Source organism: Canis lupus, chromosome 1, assembly GCF_011100685.1.
Source record: "Canis lupus familiaris isolate Mischka breed German Shepherd chromosome 1, alternate assembly UU_Cfam_GSD_1.0, whole genome shotgun sequence".
NCBI classification, from domain to species: Eukaryota; Metazoa; Chordata; class Mammalia; order Carnivora; family Canidae; genus Canis; species Canis lupus.
The window spans coordinates 116,742,676-116,769,943 of NC_049222.1; the positions used below are offsets into that span (position 1 = coordinate 116,742,676).

At 36.2% G+C, this 27,268-nt stretch overlaps 1 protein-coding gene across 11 annotated transcripts in view; it reads left to right on the forward strand.

Moving 5' to 3' along the window:
* Positions 1 to 27,268, forward strand: part of LOC484559 (zinc finger protein 568) — a 74,431-nt gene that overhangs the window by 1,060 nt on the left and 46,103 nt on the right. For 5 of the 11 annotated variants that reach the window (XM_038529086.1, XM_038529083.1, XM_038529093.1 and 2 more), the window contains exons 2-6: positions 535 to 601; positions 3,902 to 4,166; positions 6,136 to 6,191; positions 22,370 to 22,496; positions 22,764 to 22,859. In XM_038529086.1, coding sequence (XP_038385014.1) covers positions 4,091 to 4,166; positions 6,136 to 6,191; positions 22,370 to 22,496; positions 22,764 to 22,859 — 355 coding nt within the window. In that variant the 5' untranslated portion in view covers positions 535 to 601; positions 3,902 to 4,090. Of the gene's footprint in view, positions 1 to 534; positions 602 to 3,901; positions 4,167 to 4,378; positions 4,555 to 6,135; positions 6,192 to 22,369; positions 22,497 to 22,763; positions 22,860 to 27,268 lie in introns of those variants that run through there. The other 6 variants (XM_038529087.1, XM_038529091.1, XM_038529090.1 and 3 more) reach the window with 4 other exon arrangements.

Consider the following 27,268-nt stretch of genomic DNA (forward strand, 5'->3'; position numbering starts at 1 on the left):
AAATCAGTGGCATAAACAGCAAGCATTTATTCTCATGTTCACCTTTTCCTTGGTTCTCTGTGTTCAGCTTATTTAGGCTGTTGTTGGCTGAGTAATTAGACTGCAGGATGGATTTAGATCTGTTCTCTGTATGTTCTTTCTGCTACTCAGGCTAAGAGGACAGTGGTTATCAGGACATGCTTTCATCATGGATCATCAGAGCACAGGACAAACCATACAAACACCCTTAAATACCTCTGCTCCTCCGTATAGTAATAATACATTAGCTAAAGCAAGCCACATGGCTTGGCTTACTTACACTCAAGTGGGAGGACAAGGTAAAGTTAGTGGCAAGGAGTGTGAATATTAGAGGGACGTGAAGAATTGGGACCAAGATTTCAATTTACTGCATTAGGAAACATGCCTCTTTATCCTGGTGAACGCCTTTTACTCCAAGTTCTCTTTTGTCTGATAATATTCCTGTTCAGATTTTGTTATTGTATTATCCAGGAAGTTCATTTTCCAACCCCTTCTTTTTATGTTTTTATGCTTCAGGTCTCTTGTAAAGAGTATATTGCTGGACTTTTTACCCTTTTATCCTGTTTGAATGTTATTTTAATAGGTGAGTTTAATTCATTTGCATTTATTGGAATGCTGATACAAATTTGCTTTCTATTTATTGTAGCTTTTTTATTGTGTAGATTTAGCTTATTCACTTCTCTCTCTCCACTGCTTTGGTTTCCGTTCTTTTCCTTGAATTTTTAACATGCATACTTAACAAAACCCCGTTCTTTTCCTTGAATTTTTAACATGCATACTTAACAAAACCCCAACTTAAGACTTTAGAATATTTGAACTCCAAACTACCCACCCATTTCTGTGTTATCCTTAAATATATTCCTTTCTTCTGATTTTAAATTCTCCAGATTAGTAGAATTCATTTAAGTGTATATATATGTATCCTTTGTACATCTATAAATGTGTATCTGTGTCTTTTTATACATGTGTATATATATATGTATATATACTTTTAATTGTGATAAAACTTAACACGTAACATAAAATTTTCCATTTTAATATCTGCACCCCCATTTTCATTGCAGCATTATTTACAATAGCTAAAATAAGGAAACATTCATCAATAGATGAATGGATAAAGAAAATGTGGTATATACATAAAATGGAATATTATTCAAAGAAGGAGAGCCTGCTGTTTGTGACAAGAGGGATGAAACTAAAGAACATTATGTTATGGGAAGTAAGCCAGTCAGAGAATTAAGAGGCACAAGAATAGAATAATGGTTGCCAGAGCCTAGGGAGTAGAGGGAAATGGGTACAAAATTTATGTTATGCAAGAAGAATAAGTTGTAGAGGTCTGTACGACACAATATCTATATTAACAATACAGAATTATATACTTTGTTTTGAGTACAGATCTTGTATTAATTGTTCTTCCACAGAAACAAAAGAACTCAAGGAAATTTTTGGAGGTGATGGATATGTTTAGTACCTTGGTTATGGAATTGGTATCATGAATATATATATATATATATATATATATATATGTCTAAACTCATCAGGATATATATATATTAAATGTGTGCAACTTTTTGTACGTTAATTATACCTTGATAAAGCTTAAAGCACAAAAACGTTTCACTTTTTTTTTAAAGATTTTATTTATTTATTCATGACAGACACATAGAGAGGGAGAGAGGCAAGGACACAGGCAGGGGGAGAAGCAGGCTCCACCCAGGGAGCCCGATGTGGGACTCGATCCCGGGTCTCCAGGATCCAGCCCTGGGCTGAAGGCGGCGCTTAAACCGCTGAGCCACCCGGGCTGCCTCAACATTTAACATTTTAATCATTTTTAAGTGTAGAGTTCAGTGGCGTTACATTCATATTGCTGTACCAGTGTCACCACCATTTATCCATAGAACTCTTTCATCTTGTAAAAGAGAAACTTTGTACCCATTAAGCAATAACTTCCCCATTCCTTGGATCTCTCAGTCCCAGAAACTTCCATTCTATTTTTCTATGTGAATTTTTTTTTAAGGATTTTATTTATTTATTCATGAGAAACACAGAGAGGCAGAGACATAGAGGGCGAAGCAGGCTCCTCGCAGGGAGCTGATGCAGAACTCAATCCCTGGACCCAGGATTGCGCCCTGAGCCAAAGGCCGACTCAACCACTGAGCCACCCAGACGTCCCTACTTTCTGTCTATATGAATTTGACCACTCTACATACCTCATATAAGTTGAATCATACAGTATTTGTTTTTTTGTGAAGAGTTTATTTAACTTAGCATAATTTCTTCAAGGTTCATCCATGTTAGAGCATGTCAGAATTTCATAATATTCCACACTATGTATACACTGCATTTTGTTTATCAATTCATTCATCTGTCAATGCATACGTGGGTTTCTTCTACCTTTTGACTATTACAAATATGCTGCTATAAATGAGTGTACAAATATTTGTTCAAGTTCTTGCTTTCAGTTCTTTTGGGTATGTACCCAGAAGTGGAATTTTTGGATCCGGTAAATTCTGGTTTTTTTTTTGTTTGTTTGTTTTGGTTTTTCACTGCCATATTGTTTTCCATAGTGGTTACACCATTTTAATCAACATATTTTTTTGAGCACCTACCATCAATGGCAAAGAGAGATTAAAAAAAATTCCTGTTTTCATGGAGTTTATAATGAGGGGATACACAGACAATATGTATGATGAATAGTTTATTAGTGATAATTGCCTAGGGGAAAATAGAAATTGTGTGAGGGATATTAAGAGTATATCAAAATTTATTACAATTGAATGTTTCTGTTTTATTCTGTTCTGTCATACAGTGCAAGGATTAGTCTACATTCTTGTATGTTACTTTTTTACTCTATGTAATAAAGGCTTAAAGCAGATGATAAATTAATATTTCTTAACTTAGCCATTTTATTCATCCAATATCATTGTGATGTGAGTATAATTCTAATTTCAGATGAAGAGTATGGGAATCCTAAATTGCAACTCTCTTTTACCTTGATTGCCAGGATAAATAGGAAATGGAATAGCTGCAGCTCTCTTTTACTCCAAACCTGAGGTTGCTGCAAATCTGAATCTTTTTTGACTCAACTTTGTATCTGTCACTACACTGAGTCTACACCTTAATGCTCACAGAAGATATTTGAAGAACAGATATTATGTGAACATCACTGTTGTGTTCACCTTGTTTCTAGAATCTTGGTGTTTCTCTTGAGTACTTAGTTCAACCTAGGTTGCTGAACCTTTGAGTGTTCCTCCAGGTTCTTACTGTCTTTGCATCCAGCAGCTCTGGTCTGTGACTCCAGGAAATGTGAATTATAAGCAAGGAAGCTAATTGTTTGGGACTGTATTAGTTATTTACTATTGTGTAACAAATTACCTCAAAATTCAGAGGCTTAAACAATAATAAACAATTATCTCACACTCCGTGATGGGTGGGAAACAACTTAGCTGAATAGTCTGGCTCAGATATTTCATGAAGTTGCAGTCAAGATGTTGACAAAGTTGTAGTCATTGTTAGGCTAGACTGGGGCTGGAGGATTTGCTTTCTAGATGGCTGGCAAGTTAGTGCTGGTTGCTGGCAGGAGCATTTCCCTAGGGCTGTTTGAGTGTCTTCATGGCATGGTGGCTGACTTCCTTCAAAGTGCATGATTCAAGAATGTGCAATACAGAGACCTCAATGTCTTTTATGACCTAACTTTGGAAGTCACACAGTATCATTTTTGCAATATCCTATTGGTTAAACAGGACAACTCTATTTAGTATAGGAGAGGTTGAACAAAAACTATGAATACTGTAAGGTAGTGATCATTAGAAGCTACCTTGGAGGCTGGTTACTATAGAGATCTAGTGAGAAAACATCAAGTAAATTGGATTTATATCATAAGCCCACAGGTCCTGCCTCCACAAAGATAAGACAGATCTGTGATGTGAGTAAAAGGAAGCCTGGAGAGCAGGTATCCATCATGGAAGACCTTCTGACCTGAGAGGCTGCAGAGGCCTGAGATTGAGTGGAACCTGGAATTGTTGGATCTACAGCTTATCTTAACCCTTCTGCCTGAGAGGGGAAGGCTTGAATGACATCTCAACCTTCAGAGATCAGCAGTAGCTCTGTGACAGTGGAGCATTTAACCCAGATGATGGAAAGGAGAGGTGAGGTGGCTCAGAGATGGGCACAGTTTATGGGCAGATATATATATATATTTTAAGATTTTACTTATTTATTCATTTATTATTTATTTATTCATTTATTTATTTATTATTTATTCATTATTCATTTATTATTTATTTATTTATTTATTTATTTATTTATTTATTTATTTATTTATTTATTTATTCAGACACAGAAAAAGAGAGGCAGCCCAATGTGGGAGCCCAATGTGGGACTCCATCCCGGGACTCCAGGATCACGCCCTGGGCCGAAGGCAGGCGCTAAACCGCTGAGCCACCCAGGGATCCCGGGGCAGACAGATTTTTAAAAAGAGTTAGGAAATTCAGTACTACTACCAAGAAACTTCACTTGAGTGTTACTGACTGCAGGGTAGGCATTTGTTTTTTATTTATTCACTTAACTATTGTTTGATTTTTTTAAAATAACTATTTTAAATGTAATTTCTGTTTTTCTTAGTTTAGATTTTTTTTTAAAGGGCCTGTTAAATGTATAATCATAAACAAAATTTCCTACTCTATTCTTTCTCGTCCCTGATCCCACATTTTAGTATTCACTGCACTTTCCTGAATAATATCCTCATACTTGCTTACATACATGCTTAGTTTCTCAGTTTTAGTTGACTTTTGACAATGGACATAAGGATTTATCTCTGTTTTCTATCTAACCTCTTATCTCCCTCACCTCATCCCTCTCCCACCCACCTTCTCCTTGCCTTTCATTCTAATATGGTGTTTTATTAGAGGTTGAAGATTGACCAAATGTCAGGATCTGTATCTATTTTGGGGGAGGCTAGTCAGTTTCCCCTGCAAGAAGTAAGAAGTCTTAGATTTTGCTTGAGGAATGTAAGCCAGAACTGCTTTTGGAAGGCAAACACAGTAGGAAATGAAGGATTGGAGGGACACACCTCATCTTTCAATATTACAACTTTCACTTAATTCCCTTATTTTCTCTACATTGCTCCAAACCCTTACATTCAGTTCCCATTCCCACACGCCTGCCTGCAGAAGTACCTAGTGACTGCATTCCTAAGCTGTTCAAGGGTTCTGCCATGGTTTCCCCATCCTTCCCCCACCCTCACTTAAGCTTCAGCTTTCTCTGGTTAAATTAGATAACAATTATCTGTCCAATCTCTAGTTTCCAAAATTTTGTTGACATCTCTTATCTGCTGAAGTCTTCTATATTCTTTCTTTATGAGACTCAGCTTCCTTTGTTCCTTTACTTTCATTTTGGTTGGTTTTGGGAGAGAGAAGGAGGAAATGCAAAAATGTATTTTTAACCTGAAGGCTCTGAATTTTTTAGATTAAAAAAGAAATTGTTTGAAATGTCATTAGAATCATGACTACATTTTATTCTAGCTTTTTTATTGGTTTACAGCGCCTAACCTGTCCCTAATTAAAGTTTTTCCAAATTTGTTTTTAAGATTTTATTTATTTATTCATGAGAGACACAGAGAGAGGCAGAGACACAAGCAGAGGGAGAAGCAGGCTCCATGCAGGGAGCCTGACGTGGGACTCGATTCTGGGTTTCCAGGATCATGCCCTGGGCTGAAGGAGGTGTGAACCGCTGAGCCACCCGGGCCACCTGGGCTGCCCTCCAAATATTTTATAGTGCTTCATAAATTATATAATTCTTAAATCTTTATGGTATTTATTATTATGTACTTGAGGTAAATTTTCTATTAAGAGTAAAATAACAGGATCCTAGGGAAAGCCTGTATTTTGAATAGATTCATTGGTCACCCTATACTTAGCCCTCCAGAAATTCCTATCAGATCCTATATGGTAACATTAGTCTTTCTTGTACATTTCAGCATCTCATTTGCTGGTGGTGGTTAACATTTCTCAATGCCCTGAGTATCATTATAGATGATATAGCCACGTGGTACTGAAGATTTCTATATGCCTTTGTCTGGAGCTCTGAAATAAATCTCTTTTATTTCTCTTTCCTCAGCTTGGCATTCTCAGGACCCTGGCCTTTTGGAAGAAGAGGATATGACCCGGTCTCTCGTACGTTTTAAGCATTTATTTGTTTCCTTTGTTATTTTGCAGTGCAATTGCAGTGGGTTACCTAAACCTACCTGTAAATTGGAAAAAACTAAATTGATAAAAATTAAGAGTGAGGAAAAATACAGATAGAAGATCAGAACCAGGTGAAATTTGGAATGTGACTATCCAGAAACAGGTCCATACAAAGTTCAATTTGAATATGAGCTGGAGAAACAAAAGCAAACTGGGACATGAAGTTTATTACATAATTTATACTGTTTATGAGGAAAAGGCTAATAATTAAGGAAAGAGAAAGCTTTTCAAAGATTTTATTATTTTTTTAAAGTGATTCCTATACCCAGCATGGGGCCCAAACTTAGAACACTGAGATCAAGAATTGTGTGCTCTACTGGCTGAGCCAGCCAAGTGTCCCTGGAAAGAGAAAGCTTTTCATTGGGACCTAGGTCAAAGAAATTCCAAAATAATTCCATAATTCTTATAATTTTAAGCTCAGTTTTTTAAAAACTCTGTCCTGGCCAAAGATTAAAAGCTAAAATTACCTGCAAGAGTAAATGGAACATGTTTTTCAAATGATCCTACGTTTATATTTTCTTCTGTTGAAATTTTTTACAAACTGAACTAAAATGCACTAGCATTCTATGGAGAAATCTTAATAGTTCTTGTATCCATAACTTTCCACATCTCTTTTTTTTTTTTTTTTTAATGGCCTTGGAGGATACAGTATTATTTGTCTTCTGGCTCATTCTCCTTTGTTCTTGACTTTTTTTGTTGCCAGCTCTGGAATCCCTCGCACCCCTGTTGTTAAATACTTTCCTTTTTGCTACCTCTTTTCCTCAGCTCATATTTCCCATCCTGAAACACACAAACACACTTCTTTTGGAGTACGATCATGTTCTTGAGATTATTTCTCCTGTTGGCTGAGTGGTTCTCTAGGCTTATAGAGACTTGGGTTCAAATCTAGGCGCAGCAACTTCCGAAGTGCATGATTATGGGCAGGTTTCTTAATCGCTATGGCCTCATTTACATTGTTTGTAAATGAGGATAATAATCATACTTATCCAATAGGAATAATGGGAGGGTTAAATGTACATAATAAGTGCTCCATAAATAGTAAATATTGTTAATAATTCTTAGCCATAGAAATCCTTCCTACCTGAAAAGGCCTTGGGATGTGTTGGCTATATTCATTGACTTGCCTTTTTAGTTTAACATATGAAACCAATGAGATAAACGTGAAGATGTCTGATTTGGGTTCATACAGTTAATCTTTCCCTTCAGTAAAACTACCATAAACACTGTAATAAGGCAAAACTGGGAATAGTTTTTGTAATACATATAACATAAATATACTAACAATTCTTAAAAACTAATAGTTAAGAAAATAGAAAATTATGTGAAGAACATGAAGAGGCAGTTGGAATAAAAGTGGTCAGAAAGTATCTTAAAATACTAATGTCAGGGATCCCTAGGTGGCGCAGCGGTTTGGCGCCTGCCTTCGGCCTAGGGCGCGATCCTGGAGACCCGGGATCGAATCCCACATCGGGCTCCCAGTGCATGGAGCCTGCTTCTCCCTCTGCCTGTGTCTCTGCCTCTCTCTCTCTCTCTCTGTGACTATCATAAATAAATAAAAAAAATTAAAAAGAAAAAAAAAAGAAAAAAAAATACTAATGTCAAAAAGAAACATTCAGATTTGCATACACATTTTTTTAGATGTATTTTGAATTGGTGGGTAATCATCTTTTATAAGAGGATTCCAAATAATTAGTTCACACATGCATTTTCTTTATATGGTAAAAAGCTAGAGATCAAGGCGAAGAGTTGTAATCTACACAAATGGAATACTCTTAGCTGTCAAAAAATTCATAACAATTCCTGTCAGATGTCAGATACAAGAGCCAGGTATTTTGGACTATCAAATAGAAATGGACTGTCACTGTTCCTGGATATAAATATAGTCCACAGCAGCTTTTATTTATATGTGAATAGACTACAAGTAGAAAAACATACAAAGAAGGGAATTAAAGCACAAAGGTTAAAAAGCTGGCATAACTTCATGCACGAAGTGTGCAATAAAGCCAGAATTCAAACCCATACAAAGTAACTCTAAGGTTACACTATGATACTATAGAGATTGAAGCCCACTCCTGAGTGAAGGAATGCAAATTTTGCCAATTAACTGTTCATGTTATTCATTCATTTTATATTGTTTTCCCTTTTCTACTTGAAATTAGGGAATTTTGAGAATGCTTTTCTTGGCAATAGGATTTATATAGGTAACCTGCAAATCTGCCACATTTATGGTATTAGGTATCTTTTGTTGTATAGACACTTTAAATTTGGTTGGTTATATTTAGCACATGATAAATATGTACACACAATAAGAATTCAGTCAACATTAATATACAGCATCAGTATTTAATAGTTCTTTCTTTCCTGAGTTGCTAATGTTGGTCTGTTCTAAGATATCTTTCATAATATTAGGTTTAAAGATAGTCTGTTTTCAAAACTTTATCATATTTAGTCTTAGTCTAATTGGAATTTAATTTTGTGATTGATTTTAAGTAAGCATTTACTGATAATTCTATCATCAGAATTATTTTTACATGTAGAAGACCAATTCCAACACCATTGTTAAATAGGTATTTCTTTTGTGATGCCACCCTTATCATGTACATGCTTAATTGTTCCTAGGCTTTTTATTCTGTTTCTTTAATCTGTTTGTCTACATTTGTACCAGTACTGTACTTTTCTTGTTTTAAGTACTGTAACTTTAAAATAACCCTGTTGCTTAGGCAAGGATTTCTCCACTTCCCACCACATATATGTTGTTGCTAGTCTTTCAGAAAAATTTTAGCTACTTTAGGACCCCTATATCTCTACTTGAATTTTAGAATCAGTTTATCTAGTTCTAAAGGAAAAAAAATCCTGTTGTGATTTTAACTGGAATTGCAAAGAATTTATAGGCTAGAGAAGAATTGAGTGAAATATTCTTTTCTATCACTAAGATGTTTCAAGTTAAGGGAATCTAGTAATATAATTCATCGTATTAAAAGAATCAGTTTCATAGAGCTACTAATTTTTTTAAAATCAGAACTTCAGTTTTTTTTTTTTTAAAGATTTTATTTATTCATGACAGACACAGAAAGAGAGGCAGTGACACAGGCAGAGGGAGAAGGAGACTCCATATAGGGAGCCCAACATGGGACTTGAACCCGGGTCTCTAGGATCACACCCTGGGCCAAAGGCAACACTAAACCACTGAGCCACCTGGGCTGCCCAGAACTTCAGATTTTAAAAGAATCTACAGGGACGCCTGGGTGGCTCAGCGATTGAGTGTCTGCCTTTGGCTCAGGGTGATCCCAGAGTTCTGGGATCGAGTCCCATATTGGGCTCCCTGCATGGAGCCTGCTTCTCCTGTTTCTGCCTCTCTCTGTGTCTCTCATGAATAAGTAAATAAAATCTTAAAAAAAAAAAATAGAATCTATAAAATAGGAGTAAAAGGATACTTTCTTAACACAATATTGTTAACAGTTTTTCTACACGTTATAAGCTAAAAGCCAACACCCTGTTTACTAGGGAAAATGAGACACTAAAGTCAAGAACACAACCAGATTGTCCATGCTACTGCATTTATTTACTGTATTTCTATATGCCTAGGGATATAACAAAGAGAAAAAATAGGAGATAAAAATTGGGAAGGTGCATGCAAAATTATGACAGCTAGATGATAAATATATGGGCAGCTGAAGAGAAAAAACTGAATCCAGTATGGACACAAAATTTATGCAAAAACCAATAGCATTCTGTATATAAACCACAACCAGCTGAAAAATAAAATGGAAGATGGTAAGAGTAGAAACAAAACCATAAAGAAAAAAAGTATCTGAGATATATAGGAGAAAAAAAAAACCTTTAAAATATTAATGTGGCCTGAAACAGGACTTAAGTACATTTTTTTTTTTTTTTTGATTCTAACATTTCTTTTTTTTTTTTTTTATTGGTGTTCAATTTACTAACATACAGAATAACACCCAGTGCCCGTCACCCATTCACTCCCACCCCCCGCCCTCCTCCCCTTCTACCACCCCTAGTTCGTTTCCCAGAGTTAGCAGTCTTTACGTTCTGTCTCCCTTTCTGATATTTCCCACACATTTCTTCTCCCTTCCCTTATTTTCCCTTTCACTATTATTTATATTCCCCAAATGAATGAGAACATATAATGTTTGTCCTTCTCCGACTGACTTACTTCACTCAGCATAATACCCTCCAGTTCCATCCACGTTGAAGCAAATGGTGGGTATTTGTCATTTCTAATAGCTGTGTAATAAGTACATTTTTAAAACACAATTTTTGTATAGGATCCATCATTATTAAACTAATATAACTTCTTTTAAATCTTTAGACTTATCTGAATAAAGATTCTAAATATTTTGGGGCACCTGGTTTCTGCTCAGGTGGTGATCTCAAGTTCCTGAGATCAATCCCCACAACCAGCTCCACACTCAGTGGGGAGTGTGCTTGAGATTCTCTCCCTCTCCTTCTCCCTCTGCCCATCCCCCCTTGTGCATGTGCTGTCTCTCAAATAAATAAATCTTTAAAAAAAGATTGTAAATATTTTTCTTAGTATAAGGCAAGTCTATTCAACCAGAGTCTAGAATATATTTGCAAAATAAGAATATAAAATATCCAAGAAAAATATGAAAAAATACATCATGCTCCAAGTTTTTAAAGAAATATTTAATATTCGTACTTTAAGAAAAAATCCCTTTTTAGAAAAAGTTGCCAGTCATATCACAGAACTGATATGTAATTGCCTTTATGCCCTTACTGTAAACTTTTTTAAAAAGATTTGCCCTATTAAGATCTTAAAAACGAAGGAAAGGAAAGTAGTGTAATACCAGGGAGAACCTTGGAAATGTTAAGGCTAGCGGGATACGCATCTTCTTGGTTCTTCTGACAGGAGAAGGAATAGAACTTAAATGACACAAACTTTGAATTTATGCTTTTTTAAAGTTCAACCCCCTTTATTCCTTGTTACTAATATGGCATTTTTAACAACGTAAAGAGAGCTAATATCTTGGAAAAGTTGCCTCTTCTAAAGCACTGATTCATCATTTTTTTTTAAAGATTTTATTTATTCATGAGAGACACAGAGAGAGATAGAGACACAGGTAGAGGGAGAAGCAGGCTCCCTGCAAGGAGGCCCAGGATCATGCACTGAGCTGAAGGCAGACGCTCAACCCCTGAGCCACCCAGGTGTCCCCTGATTCATCATTTTAAAGATTTTTTAAAATTTATTTATTTGACGGGACACAAGCAGGGAGAGGGAGAAGCAGGCCTCCTGCTGAGTAGGGAGGAGGGCACAAGGCTTAATCCCAGGACCCCAAGATCATGACCTGAGCTTGAGCTAAAGGCAGATTCTTTTTTTTTTTTTTTTAAGATTTTATTTATTTATTCATGAAAGACATAGATCGAGAGAGAGAGGCAGAGGGAGAAGCTGGCCCCAGGCACGGGGGGCCCAGTGCAGGATCCGATCCCAGGACTCCCAAGATCACGCTCTGGGTCAAAGGCGGTTGCTGAACCACTGAGCCACCCAGGGATCCCCTAAAAGGAGATTCTTAACCAACTGAGCCACCCAGGCACCCCTGATTCATCATTTTATACAGTCAGAAATTAACCCATATTTACTTCTAGGTCTTCTGTTACTTGTTTTATAGGTTTTTCAGGAATGTAATTTTTTTTCTATGAGATTTGTGCTCATTCACTAAACTTAATGGAAAAGATGTTTTAATGCTAATTTTTTATAGAACTAGTGGAAAATATGTTTTCTGTTGTTTTTCCTTTGTTATGGTTTATATTCCATAGGGATTATCTAGTTGTAAAATTTATTGAATGATTAGTGGGTCCTAAGCTTAGTTCTAAGTGCTTCTCATCTTTTGTCTTCTTTAGTTTTTACATCAACTCATTGAGGAAATGACACTTTACAGATGAGGAAACTGAGGCTCAAATTTGGCTACTGTTGAGGTTGCACAATTAGTAAATTTTAAAACCTGTAAATTTTGATGTCAGACTCTACAGCCTCACTGTTAACCAGGAAAAATGTCTAAATCTAGCTCCACTTTGAAATCCTAGTATGTTGAAAATTTTTTTAGTTAGGTATATGTTAATCAGATGTCTATTCCACTTTTCTGCTTCCTTTGCCAGTAGAACAACAGGCATTTATTCTTATGCTTGGAATCTGCACATTGACTGTGTAGGTTCAGGCTCTGCCTTGGGATGCAGGTTAACTGGCCTTGGCAAATCACTGGAGTACATGAACCAAGTCAAGTAAAGAGCTTGCCCCAGGAAGCTGCCCTTTCACCTGAATGAACACATGAGGAGCAGACATGATGAGCCCAGCCCACAGCCCCAGTGAAGGCTATGAGTTGTCTTTTCACTTTCTTGATGATGTTCTTGAAAGCACAAAATTCTTACATTTTTTGATGTATATTTTTTTTCATTTGTTGCTTGCACTTTTGGTGTCATATCTAAAAGCCTATTGCCTAATCCAAGGTTATAATTTTTACACCCTTATTTTTGTTTTTTTGTTTTTTAACATTGTCATAATATCTCTTTTTATTTCACTCCTTCAAAATTTTTTTTCACTTGTGCCTTTGGTTTTTCTTTGTATTGTGGTTTCTCAACAATGAGTATAGTTTTTAGATTAGGGCTTCATTCTCCATCCTCCATATTTGTCATCATCTTTCAACATACCTATCTCCTATATATTAAGTTTTATAATCCATGAACATGGGATGTCTTTCTTTTTTTGTTTTTAGGTTTTTAAAGTGGTATTTTGTAATTTTCAGAATGTAAGTTTGACACATATTTTGTTAAATTTATCCTTAAGTATTTTATTCTTTTTGATGCTAATGTAAGTGGGATTGTTTTCTTAATTTCATATTTGGATGCTCACTGTGTCTAGAAATTCAATTGAGGTTTTGTGTTGATCCTATATTCTGCAACCTTGCAGAAATTGTTTATTAATTGTTTATTAGTTTTAATAGAATTTTCATAGATTCCTTAGATTTTTCTATGTTCAAAATCATGCCATATGAAAATAGTTTTAGGTTCACAGCAGAGTTGAAAGTATAAAGATTTCCCATATACTCCTTGCCCCCATGCATGCATAGCTTACCCATTATCAATATTCCCCACTGGAACTGATAGAGGTATTACAATTTATGTAACTTATATTGACATCATAATTACCCAAATCCATAGTCTACATTAGGGTTCACTCTTGATGTTGCCCATTTGATGGAATTGGATAAGTGTATAATGGCATGTATCCATCATTATAGTATCATACAGAGTATTTTTATTGACTTAAAAATCCCCTGTGCTCTGTCTATTCATTGGTCCACTCCTCCCCCAATTCCCAGCAATCAGCGATCTTTTTTACTGTCTCCATAGTTTTGCCTGTTTCAGAATGTCCTGTAGTTGGAATCATACGGTACTAGCCTTTCAGATTGGCTTCTCTTAGTTATATGCACAATAAAGTTCCTCCATGTCTTCTTATGAGTTGATAGTTCATTTCTTTTTAGCACTGAATAATATTCCATTATCTGGATATACCACTGTTTATCCATTCACCTACTAAGGGACATTTTGGTTGCTTTTAAGTTTTGACAATTATGAATAAAGTTGCTGTAAAAATCTATTTTCCCTTTTTGTATTTTGTTGGATGAAATTTATTAGTGTTTTATTGAGGATTTTTACTTTTGTATTAATGAGAGATAGTGGCCTGTAGTTTTCTTTTTTTTTGTCTTAGGTGATATTAGTATCAGAGTAATACTGAGTGTTTTCTCTTCTATTTTGGGAGAATTTGTGAAGAATTGGTTTTAATTTTTCTTTGTTGTTTGGTAGGATACAGTGAAGCCACTGAGCTTGAGCTTTTATTTGTGGGTAGTTTTTTGATTACTCTTTCAATGTCTTTATTTGTTATAGATATATTTAGTTTTTTTTCCTTGATTCAGGTTCATTAGTTTTGTCTTTTAGGAATTTGTCTATTTTGGGCAGCCTGGGTGGCTCAGTGGTTTAGCGCCGCCTTCAGCCCAGGGCGTGATCCTGGAGACACAGGATGGAGTCCCACGTCAAGCTCCCTGCATGGAGCCTGCTTCTTCCTCTACCTGTCTCTGCCCCCCTCTCTCTCTCTCTCTTTCTCTGTGTCTCTCGTGAATAAATAAATAAAATCTTAAAAAACAAACAAACAGGAATTTGTCTATTTTGTGTAAATCATCTAATCTGCTGGCATACTGTTATGTAAAATATTCCCCCCTAATCCTTTTTATTTCCTTGAGGTTAGTAGTGATGTTTCCTCTTTTTAATTCCTGAGTTTAGTGTTTTGAGTCTTCTCTCTCTCTCTCTCTTTTAGATCAGTCAAATGAAAGTTTTGTTAATTTTGTTGATCTTTTCAAAGAACCAGGTTTTTGTTTCACTAGTATTTCTATCATTTTCCCATTCTCTATTCTATTGACTTCCAATCTAATGTTTATTATTTCTTTCTTTTGGGTTACTTTGGGTTTAGCTTGTTCTTTTTCCAGTATCTGTGGTTGAAAAGTTAACGTATTGGTTTGCAATCTTTATTCTTTTCTGATGTGGGTATTACATTAATGCAGCTATAGATTTGCCTCTAAGTCTTGCTTTAGTGGAATTACATATAAGTTCTGTTATATTGTGTCATTTTCATTCATCTCATAGCATTTAATAATTTTCATTGTGATTTTTTTATTCAACCATTCATTATTTAGGAGTGTTGTTTAATTTTCACATATTTGTAAATTCACATGTATTCACATATTTGTACTCTCTGGATTAGTCACATTGGTTAATAAATATTTGTCCAACAATTCTAATACTATGATGCCTATGGGCCTCAGTTCAAAGTCCACTTTCTCCCAGTAGTTCTTAAATAGCTGCAACTTGTTGGAGGTGTCCGTTTTCAGCACTGTGCTCCAGATGACTCTCTACGCTGACCTGAAGCCCCGACCACATTCGTGTAGGTTACTGAGAGCAGGTTGTGCTACTTGTTGCACAGCTTGGCGCCCTGCTCAGTCTTGGCCTTAATGCAAATTGCCATGTTGTCATAGCACCTGCCCTGCTCAGCCAGCTTCACCTTCTGGATGAGCTCCATCTTCTCCACGGGAAGGAGGAGAGTGAGGAAGCACACCAATTGGATGGGGACGAGGCATAGGGAGGGCCTTCATGTCTCTGCCACCAGGGCACAAGTCTATTTTTGGTTTTGTTTTCTTTGCCTAAAGGGACCTATTGAGAAAAAATTGCTGCACCAGTGGCAGAAATTAACGCCTGTTTTCTCTTCTAGGGTTTTATGGTTTCAAGTCTCACATTTAGGTCTTTAATCCATTTTTAATTTATTTATCTATATGGTGTAAGAAAGTGTTCCACTTTCATTCTTTGCATGTTGCTCTCTAGTTTTCCCAGCACGATTTGTTGAAGAGACTCTTTTTGCCAGTGGATATTCTTTCCTGCTTTGTCAAAGATTAATTGGCCATATAAATGTGGATTTATTTCTGGATTTTCTATTCTGTTCTGTTGATTTATATGTCTATTTTTGTGCCAGTACCATATTGTTTTGATTACTATAGCTTTATAGGAAACCCTGAAGTCTGGAATTGTGATGCCTCCAGCTTTTCTTTTGTAAAGTTTTTATTTAATTTTATTTTATTAAGTAACCTATACTCACAACCACCACCACCACCCACCACACCACCATCTTAAGCCAAGATCAAAAGTTTCATGTTCTTCTGGCACCTGAGCCAGCCAAATGCCCCTGTTTTTCCTTTTCAAGATTGCTTTAGCTATTTCTTGTTCCATACAGATTTTATTATTGTTCTGTTTCCATGAAACTGATTAGTGGTTTGATCAGGATTACATTAAATGTAGACAGCTGTGGGAATATAGACATTTTTTTAAGTTAGTTATTTTAATCACTATATCCAACATGGGGTTTGAACTCATGACCCTGAGATAGAGAGTCACAAGCTTTTCCAACTCAGCCAGGGCCCCCTGGGTAGTATAGACATTTGAACAATTTTTGTTCTTCCAGTCCATGAGCATGGAATGTCTTTCCATTTCTTTGGTCATTTTTTATATCTTTCATTTGTACTTTATAGTTTCCAGAGTACAGGTCTTTCACCTCTTTGGTTAGATTTATTCCTAAGTATTTTATTATTTTTGGTGCAATTATAAATGGGCTTATTATCTTAATTTCTGCTGCTTCATTATTCTTGTATGAAATGCAGATTTCTGTAGATTGATTTTGTATCCTGCCACTTTACTGAATTCATTTATCAGATGTTCTAGCAGATTTTTGGCAGAGTCTTTCAGGTTTTCTGTATAGTATCACATCATCTGCAAATAGTAAAAATTGTACTTCTTCCTTACCAATTTGAATGCCTTTTATTTCTTTTTAAAGTCTGATTGCTGTGGCTAAGACTTTCAGTACTATGTTGAATAAAAGTGGTGAGAGTGGACAACCTTGTTTTGTTCCTGATCTTAGGGGAAAGGTTGTTTCTCCCCCTTGAGACTGATGTGAGCATGTTAGCTGTGGATTTTTCATATTTGGCCTATATTATGTTGAGGTATGTTCCTTTTAAGTCTACTTTGTTGGGGATTTTTATTATAAACAGGTGTTGTACTTTGTCACATGCTTTTCTGCGTATATTGAAATGATCACGTGGTTCTTATCCTTCCTCATTGTTGTGATGTGTAATAGTGATTCATTTGAGAATATTGAGCCACCATTGCAACCCAGGAGTAAATTCCACTTGATCATGGTGAATGATTTTTTTTTTTTTAAGTATTTTTGGATTTGGTTTGCTAGGATTTTCTTGATGGTTTTGCATCTTTGTTCATCAGAGATATTGGTCTGTAGTTCTCTTTTTTGTGGTATCTTTATCTGGTTTTGGCATCAGGGTAATGCGAGGCTCATAGGCTCTCAATGAATTTGGGAGTTTTCCTTCCTCTTCTGAATTTTTTTGAAACAGTTTGAGAAGAATAGGTATTAACTCTTCTTTAAATGTTTGGTAGAATTTGCCTGTGAAGTCGTCTGGTCCTGGACTTTTGTTTTTTGGGAGGTTTTTGATTGCTGATTCAATTTCATTAATGGTACTCAGTCTGTTCAAATTTTCTATTTCTTCCTGTTTCAGCTTTTGTAGGTTACATGTTTCTAGGAATTTCTCAATTTATTCTGGGTTGCCCTGTTTGTTGGCATATAATTTTTCATAATATTCTCTTATAATTGTATGTTTTTCTGTGGCGTTTGTTGTTATTTCCCCTCTCTAATTTGTGATTTTGTTTGAATCCTTTCTTTTTTTTCCTTGATAAATCTAGCTAGAGGTTTATCACTTTAATTTTTTTTCAAAGAACCAGAACCTGGTTTCATTTATTTGTTCTACTGGGTTTTTTTTTTTTTTTTTTTTTTTTTTTGTAGTTTATCATTTATTTCTGCTCTAATCTTTGTTATTTCCTTCCTTCTGCTGGTTTTAGGTTTTTGTTTGTTGTGTTTTGTTTTGTTTTTATTTTTTTGTTTTTGGTAGCTCCTCTAAGTGTAAGGTTAGGTTGTTTATCTGAGGTTTTTCTTGCTTCTTGAGATGGACTTTCATTGCCATAAACTTCCCTCTTAGAAATCACTTTTGCTACATCCCAAAGATTTTGTGCTTTGATTTTCATTAGTTTCCCTGTACTTTTTAATTTCTTTTATTTCCTGGTTGACTCATTATTGCTTAGTAGCATGTTACTTGACCTTCATGTATTTGTACTCTTTCCACATTTTTTCATGTGATTGACTTCCAGTTTCATAGTGTTGTAGTCAAAATAGATGTATGATATCACTATCTTCATTCAACATATATTTTGTCAGGGCACCTGGGTGGCTCAGTCCTTTAAGCGTCTGCCTTCAACTCTGGTCATGATCCCAGGGTCCTGGGATTGAGCCTGCTTCTCTGTTTCCCCCCTGCTTGTGCTTTCTTGCTATCTATCTCTATCTCTTCAAATAAATAAATAAAATCTCTTTTAAAAAATAAATAAAATAACATGTATTTTGTCTGATATATTGCTACTCTGGCTTTGTTTTGACATCCATTTGCATAATAAATATTTCTCCATCCCCTTACTTTCGTTCTGCAGGTGTCTTTATGTCTAAAATGAGTCTCTTGTAGGTAGCATATAGATGGGTCTTGGTTTTTTATCCATTCTGTCACCCTACATCCTTTGAGTGGAACATTTAATCTATTTACACTCAAACTAATTATTGATAGATACATATTTATTGCCATTTTATTACTTGTTTTGTGGTTGTTTCTGAAGATTTTCTCTGATTCTTTCTTGTCTTTCTTTCATGGTTTGCTGGTTTTCTTTAGTGGTATATTTGGTTTTCTTGGTCTTTATTCTTTTCATATTTATTAGTGGTTTTTGATTTGTGGTTACAGTTAGGTTTGTATGTAACATCTGCATATAGCAGTCTATTAAGTTGATGGTCATTTAAGTTTGAATTCATTTTTACTCCTCCTTATATTTTAGGTATATGGTGTCATTTTTATATCTTTTTATTGTGAGTTCTTTGATTTTTTTACAGAAATACTCATTTTTACTGATTTTGTGTTTTTTACTTTCATACTGTCATTTTTGGTCTTCTCAAGGAGTGCCTTTTAATATTTCTTGCAGGATGGTTTAGTGGTCATGAATTCCTTTAGTTTTTGTCTGGGAAACTCTTGATAGCTCCTTCACTCTTAGTGATAGCTTTGCTGGATAGAGTATTCTTGGCTGCAGATTTTTCCCACTCAGCACTTTGAATATATCATGCCATAGCTTTCTGGCTTGGACAGTTTCTGCTGAAAAATCTGCTGATAGCTTTATGAGGTTTCCTTTGTATGTAGCTATCATCTTTTGTCTTGCTGATTTTAATATTTTTTCTTTATCACTGTATTTTGCCATTTCAATTACAATATGTCTTGGTATGGATCTACTTTTGTTGATTTTGTTGGAGGTTCTCTGTGCCTCCTGGATCTGAGTATCCATTTCCTTCCCCAGATTAGGGAAGTTTTCAGCTATCATTTCTTTAAATAAATTTTCTGCCCCCTTTACTCACTCTTCTTCCTTTGGGACTCCTGTAATAAAATGTTACTACATTTGATGGAGTCACCCAGTTTCCTAATCGGTTCTCGTTTTGCATAATTCTCTTTTTCCTTTTTTGTTCAGCTTGATTACTTTCCATTATTGTGTCTTCTAGGTCATTAATTCATTACTCTACTCATCCAACTTGCTGTTCATTCCACCAAGTGTTTTTCTCATCTTGTTTATTGAGTACTTTATCTCTGCTGTGTTATTCCTTTTGTCTGTATTAATGGTCTCACTGATGTCCTCCACTCTTTTGTCAAGTCCAGTGAGTATCCTTGTGATCACAGTTTTAAATTCTCCATCAGGCGGGATGCCTGGGTGGCTCAGTGGTTGAGTGTCTGCCTTTGGGCCAGGGCATGATCCTGGAGTCCCAGGATCGAGTCCCACGTTGGGCTCCCTGCATGGAGCCTGCTTCTCTCTCTGCCTGTGTCTCTGCCTCTTTCTGTGTGTCTCATGAATAAATAAATAAATCTCTTAAAAAAATTCTCCATCAGGCATGTAACTTATATCTGTTTGCTTAGATCTCTGACCATTGCCTTGTCGTGTTCTTTCTACTGAGACAAATTCCTCTGTCTTCCCATTATGTCTAAGTCTCTGTGCCTGTTTCTATGTGTTAGGAAGGTCAGCAACATCTCTTGTTCTTGAGGGTAATTAATGACTTCATGAAAAAGAGATCCTATAGTGTCCTGCTCTGTAGTGTCCCCTGTTCCCCAAGGTCTCTTGCTTTCAGGAGTTGTCTTCCAATGTGTGCCACTTGTACTCTGCTGTTGTGTCTTGGCTGCTTTATCTTTCAGGCCAGTTGTCTCCAGAGGCTCTCTTTTCCTTTGTGGGCAGTGTTTGGTCACTGGCCCAAATGTGGTTTGTTTTAACTAGGCGTGCTCTAATCTCTTTGTGAAATGAGACCTATTGCCACTGCCACAGGAACTAAGGCCTCACGGTACTCCCAGGTCAAGAGAGACCATGTTTGCAGGGGTTTGAGCTGGTCTTCTGGGGGTAGGGACCCACCAAACTGGGACTGAGGCAAGTATGACCGGGAAGGGCAGTTCTTCTGGAGCACAGAGGGGGCAGGCTTAGTGTAAGCAAGTTAGGTAGCTAGTGTGGGCACTGCATTGGTTTCTGTAGGTGGCCCTATGCTTATACTGATAAATTGGAGAGGAAAATGGTGTTGGACAGTTCCTTTGTTCCCAGGTGGGCCTTTCTGTAAATGCTGCCTCTCTGGGACACACCGCAAGATGAGCAACTAACTTCCCCATTGTGTGCCCCCGGCGCTCTTCAGATTACTCTTTTCACACTGTATGTCTGTTTATCCTGCCTTTTTTCCAGGAGTAGCCCCAAAGTCCTCCAAACTCTCCTGAGCCACACATGCTGACCTTTAAAACTCTGGGCCTTATGTCTACTGGTTGCAAGAACTCATCAAATTTAGGCCCTCTCTGTCCAAGCCAGTTGCTGTGGTGATTTATTTTCCCCATGTGCTCCCCTGTGTGCTTTTCTGTCTCTTGCCCTTCTCTGTGACTACAGCTCCCTCACTACTACAGGGGCTCTCCAATCTGTGTCTCCACAGTTCCTATTTTCTTTGATGGCCTCTTTACCTTTAGTTGTAGAGTTTGTTCTACCAATCTTCAGATCTATTTCTGGGATATTTTAGGATGATTTGATAGTTATCTAGTATTCATGGGACCATCTAGCTATCTTGCTTTGTATCCAAAAAGTATACATACTGTCCTTTCTTTGATTGTTGTTTTCTTTAGCTATGTTTATAATGAATGCTTTGAAGTTTTAGTGTGTTAAACCTGATATCTGAGCCCTTTCACAAGCAATTTCTGTTGCTTTTTATCAGTGTATGGATTTCCCTCTCCAGTTTATTTTCCTGTTGTAATTTTTTTAAAAAACTGAACACTTACCTTATATATTGTAATAATTCTGGATACTGATTCTCACCCCTTTTTCTCTAAGAGTTGTTTTTATTTTTGTTTACTTATGCATATGTTCAGTGAGAGCATGAGTAGGGGAAGGGCAGAGGGAGATGGAGAAGCAGACTCCCCACTGAGCAGGGAGCCTGATCCCGGGTCTCTAGGATCCTGACCTGAGCCCAAGGCAGATACTTAACTGATTGAGCCACCCAGGCACTCCTCATTTGTACTGAATTCTCCCAAATGTGAAATATGTGTGTTTTTTTTTCCTTAGAGCCTTAAAGATTTTTTCCTTATTTCATGATCTGAATATTGAAGTTTTTAAATGGAGGGGAAGAGTTAGATATATGTGACTAAGTAACATTCTTTTCCAGAAATTTATCATTTGTTTCTTGGCCTCTGTTACATTGCTGTCATTTCTCATCCTCTAATTATAAATAAACAAGAAACAAAAACCTGAGTCCCTTTCTTTGATGCTTGACTTTTGATTCTGTCCTTGGCCCTTTACTTACTATGTATGTTTTCTACAATTACTCCTATCCTTCAGCCATGGATTCAGCTGTCAATATTAGGTTGATGGCTAATTCTTATCTTTCTTCATACCTCTAACTGCATATTGGATATTTCCATCTGGAAGTTCTATAGAAATTTCAAATTTTGCACATTCAGATTTTCATACCTCTCCTCATTCTTCCTGCCTTATTTCTCTTCCATCCCAACTTTCTCCATGTTCCCTTTCTCACTAGGCCACACAGTCACTTGGATAGGTTCTGAGACCGTTACCTGTGAGTCATGTCTAACTCTTTCAATTCTGTCACAAACCAGTACAAATCAGTGACCATTATCTTCAGTTTCCTGTATAATAGATGATGAATGCTTAAGTTTGCTAAGTTAAAAGTCAACATCTTACAGCATATTTCTACAATGATTTGTTTTCTTTCACAGTGTAATACAAGATTAGGTAAACATGAAGATTAAAAGTTCTTAATGAACTCTGATCCCTGGATACTAGCTACATAAGTTCTTACATATTTTGACCACTGCATCTAAGTTTGATGACTTCATATTAATTAGTATTGGTTTTTACAGGAGACAGTGACATTTAAGGATGTGGCTGTGGACCTCACCCAGGAGGAATGGCAGCACATGAAACCTGCTCAGAGGAACTTGTACCGGGATGTGATGCTAGAGAACTACAGCAACCTAGTCACAGTGGGTAAGGGTAGCTTTGCAATTTTTCATGGAATTCCTTTCCATTTTTGAAGTTTATGAAGACTTTAACTTGCCAGGTGAATTTAGCCTTCCTTTTCTTCACATGATTGTATGTATTCATATTCAGGGTAAAGCCTAATTACTTTGTCTCACTTTGGAAATTCCTTTGTCCTCATCCTTCATGGGCCCTCAAGCCACTAAGACTCAGCCCAAGGTGTCAATGGTTGTCTTCAGCATTGACATCCAAGTCCTTTGCTGTTTCCTATAATAGGTTATCAAGTCACCAAACCAGATGTGATCTTCAAGTTGGAGCAGGAAGAGGAGCCATGGGTGATAGAGGAAGAAATGCTTGGGAGGCACTGTCCAGGTGAATAAGTAAAAAGCAGCTCTGAATGAGAAAGCCACAGGACAATTGTTCATGTGGTTGATACCATTTCACATTTTCCAAGATTTTCTTAAAGGCTGTAGTGTTCTAAGGGGACAAATGGTATGAATGGATTGGATTATTATGACATTTCCAAATACTATATTGTTCCTATACTGGAACTATCTCCTTTTCCAAATTTTAAGGGGCTGGTAGTTCCATCTGATTTCAGGATGCCAACCTTCTTTAATTTGTTTAAAGCCTCACTTTCAGGATTATTGTTCCTCTGTGATCCTTAAACTCTCTTTTTCCTTTGTGATTGTAGTTTTAGTTTTATTTCCTTGTTCATTCAGTATTTCACAGATGTGTAATAATTTAAAAGTCTGTTTGTTTCACACTTAGATTTTGTTTCAGTTTCTTTCCATTTTGAAAGTTAATTCCACAAATTAACTTTCATAGATTTGACATCTTTAGAATGTTGAGATTTTCTATTAAAGAACTTGCTCTGTTTTTGTTCATATCTACTTTGTATCCTTCAGAAATGCTTTCCAACTTTTCCCTTTATAGCTTTTGTATATTTCTTAAGTTTATACCTAAGTATTAGATAAGAGAAAAAAAATCAGTACTATACATTATCTCAGTGCTTTCATCACTGTGCTTTCAGTTTGTCATTGGAAAGGAATCTATAAATTCATCTTTAGTTTAAGGTAAAATTGTATTCCTGAAAAACACAAGAGAATCAACTGAAAAGGTATAACAAATAGTAAAAGAATCCAGTGAGATGGCAGGATATCAAATTAACAAATAAAAATCAGTAGCTTTTATATATACGTCAACGATCAAGTGGAAGATATAAAAGAAAGATTTATCATTTATCTTTTTATATCTTGTAGATTATGTTGTAACAATAAAGACAAAATTTATAGTTCTAACAATAAAAGTAAAATACTGTTTGGGGCATTAGCATGTTACAGTGTACAAAACAAAGTCCTGTCCTCATGGAATTTATAAATTTAGTGGAAACTAGAGTCCTTGAGTTTTTGCACATAAGAAAATATTTCTTACCCTTTATTATTTGGTTAATAGTTGGCTGTGTGTAAAATTCTTGAGCCGTACTTTTTTGGTAGACAGTTCCCTGAAGACTTTAGATAATCCTCTGCTATCTCCTGGCTTTGACTATTTCATGGAGACATCTGAAGCCTGATTGGTTCCCCTCATAGATTATTTGATTTGTTTGCCTTCAAGGCCTGTAGGTTTCTTTTTCCTTAAATCTTTAGAACTTTTGTGGTCTATTGATCAGTCAGTATCAGTTTTTCATTTCAACTTGTATATTCATGTTTTTTGGTTCTAATTAGCATTATTGTATAGAGCTGATGCAGATTCCTTTTACAATCATTGTCACTCATCTTTAAATGAGGTTATTTCTTGCTGGACCCACTATTTACAGAAGAGTATTGAAGATTGTCCAGAAAAATGCTCTGAGTAAATAGGAAGCCCTTGTCACTCTTACCAGCCTCCTTTATCATTCAAGTTTTTGTACTGAGCATTGGTTTGCCCTTCACTTTTTCTGAATCAAAGATTATTAGTTGCATGCTTCCTCTTGCATACAGTATCTCTTCTATTCTGCTATGCGAACAGATTGCTTATATAAGAATAATGACTGTTTGCATCTTCTTATTTAGCTTTGTTTTCCCTACCATTTCGTATGGCCAGATGAAGACCATTATGTTCCTGCTACCAGTCCCAATACATCTGGATCCCACTGTTGCAAAAAATAACTAATTCATTCTGCCCATAGAGTGTGCCTCCTGTTTGGAGGAAACTCTGTTACTATTCAGCTTTCTGTCTGAGATAGGAGAGAACAGCCACATTCTCCATGTTTCTTTCCTACCTGGTCCGATCTATCCCCTGCTCTTTATTTTCTGGAGTTGGAGTTTAGCTGCCTTTAGTTTCCCTGAAGATATATTTTCTTTATGTTCTTCTTCATATTTGCAGAGAGAGGAGAGGAGACAGAGATGTTTAATTTGACCATATTGAAACAGGAAGTTCCTCTGCTATATTTTATCCCATGGATCACCCTTCTTGGAAATGTCTTTCGTTTTGCTCCTCTCTAAAAGATTCTGTTATCTCCTTAGCTCCTCTTTATTGTTTGTTTCCTGTTCCTTTAGGAAATGTCTTTTATGTGACTTCTTTTCTCAGCCCTCACTGGACATTATCCAGAGCCATTCTGAATTACATAAAGATCCTTTTTCCTTTATGTGCCTATATGACATAGGTGTGTTCCTGCCTTTTAGTCAGTATTTAAGTACAGGAGTGGCAACATTTAATGTCTCTAGTGTTGTGAAACTCTTCACATCTTTGCCTTTAATTATGAGGGTTCTTACCTATTCTGGTTCTGTTATTTAACTTGGAACTCAATTTCTAATAAATGCTCCCCACCACTCATAGCCATTATAGATCGACCTCCATTTTTTACCTAACTTTCTACTTTATGTCTACCACAGTGATTTGGAGTCTTAAAACATACTGGTTATATATTTGATTTCTGAGACTTAATCCACCAAAAGTAGGGCTATCTTATTCTTCATGTAATAACTCATGAATTGATTGGTATAGAGCTATATTTGGAGAGATTTTTTTTTTCTTACTGCTTTTGCTGTTTTAAATATTTATTTTGGGCACCTGAGAGGCTCAGTTGGTTGAGTGTCTGCCTCTTAATTTCATCTCTGGTCATGGTCTCAGGGTCCCGCATGGGGCTCACATTCAGCAAGGAGTCTGCATGGGATTCTCTCTCCCTCTGCCCCTCCCCCTGCTCATGTGCTCACTCTCTCTCAAATAAATAAGAATAAATCTTTAATAAATAAATAAAATATTTCAAGACCTTCAAAGTAAATGTAGAGGATTTATTCAGGTCAGGTTAAAAAGGGCAGAGTCACATGAGATATTGTTGAAATCTTAAATTGCATATGAAGCGTTTTTTAGCAAATAAGGGAATCAGACAGAAAATACCTTAAAAATTTTAAGAGGAGGATTATAAAAGGAATAACAAGATAGAGAAAGTTTTTGGAAAAAAATTTTAAGCGACCTTGGCATTAAAGTTGTTTTCCTGTAAGATTTGTAGATTCTTTAGATTTATTTTAAAAATGAAAACAGGGGTGCCTCGGTGGCTCAGTGGTTAAGTGCCAAACTCTTGATTTTGGCTCAGGTCATGATCTCAGGGTTGTGAGGTGGAGCCCCACATTGAGCCCTTTGTTGGGCTCTGCACTAGGTGTGGAGCCTGCTTAAGATTCTCTCTCTCTCTCTCTCTCTCTCCCCCCCCCGCCCCCACTTGCTGTGTGTGCACTCTTTCTAAAAATATTTTTTAATATAAATAAAATAAATAAGTAAAAATGAGAAAAACATAACATTAAAAGAAAACCAAATCATAAAAGTTTGGAGAGTAAAATTAGTATGACATGTTCATGGGGCAAAACTTAAGCATAGCATGATTGGAAAAGGGGAGACTTTAAAGGATAAGTGAAATGGAGGTTAGGTTATCTCGTGTAGTCAGAGAAGTCTGAACTTTGCTAACCTTCATGCCCTCTTTTGTATTTATAAAATTTTATGGGCAATTTAGTTCAATTTTTTCCCCTTTTTATTTTTTAAATTATTTTAAGGTTTTTTTTCTCTTTTTTTAATCACTGAAGCTGTAGTTTTGCCTTATGTATGTTGGCACTCAAATTACAATACGTTTGTTTATAGGCAGGGACTTAGAAGAAAACTGAATATAAAAATTAAAAAGTATCTAATTATGTGAATTTTAAGTTACCTGGGGTTGAATCTAGAGAAACCATTATAGAGCTAATGATGTAGAGAAGAATATTATTATTTTAGGTAACAGTATGTCAGCCATGAAGAAAGAACAAAAGCAAAACACAACTGAATTTGCTGATAAGGGTAGTTTTAGTGTCTAGAAATGAACATAGGATAAACTGATAGTACCTGCTATTAGATCAATGCAGTGAATCATATCTTAAACAAAGATGGCTTGCCTTGTGATCATTGGATATTTATATGCCTTGTTCTTTCTTTATGCACTTATGAGAATGACTTACAATTAGGGCACCCCGGGTGGCTCTGCGGTTTAGTGCCGCCTTCAGCCCAGGGCGTGATCCTGGAGACCTGGGATCGAGTCCCACGTCAGGCTCCCTGCATGGAGCCTGCTTCTCTCTCTGCCTGTGTCTCTGCCTGTCTCTCATAAATAAATGAATAAAATCTTAAAAAAAAAAAAAAAAAAGAGAGAGAGAGAGAATGACTGGCAATTAGATGCAAAGTTGAAGCTGTCTCCATCGTTATTACCAGTTTGGGACTGGATTTAGTTTGGACAGCCTAAGCTTCAAGTGTTTTTATACAGAAATAAGGGAATTAAAACT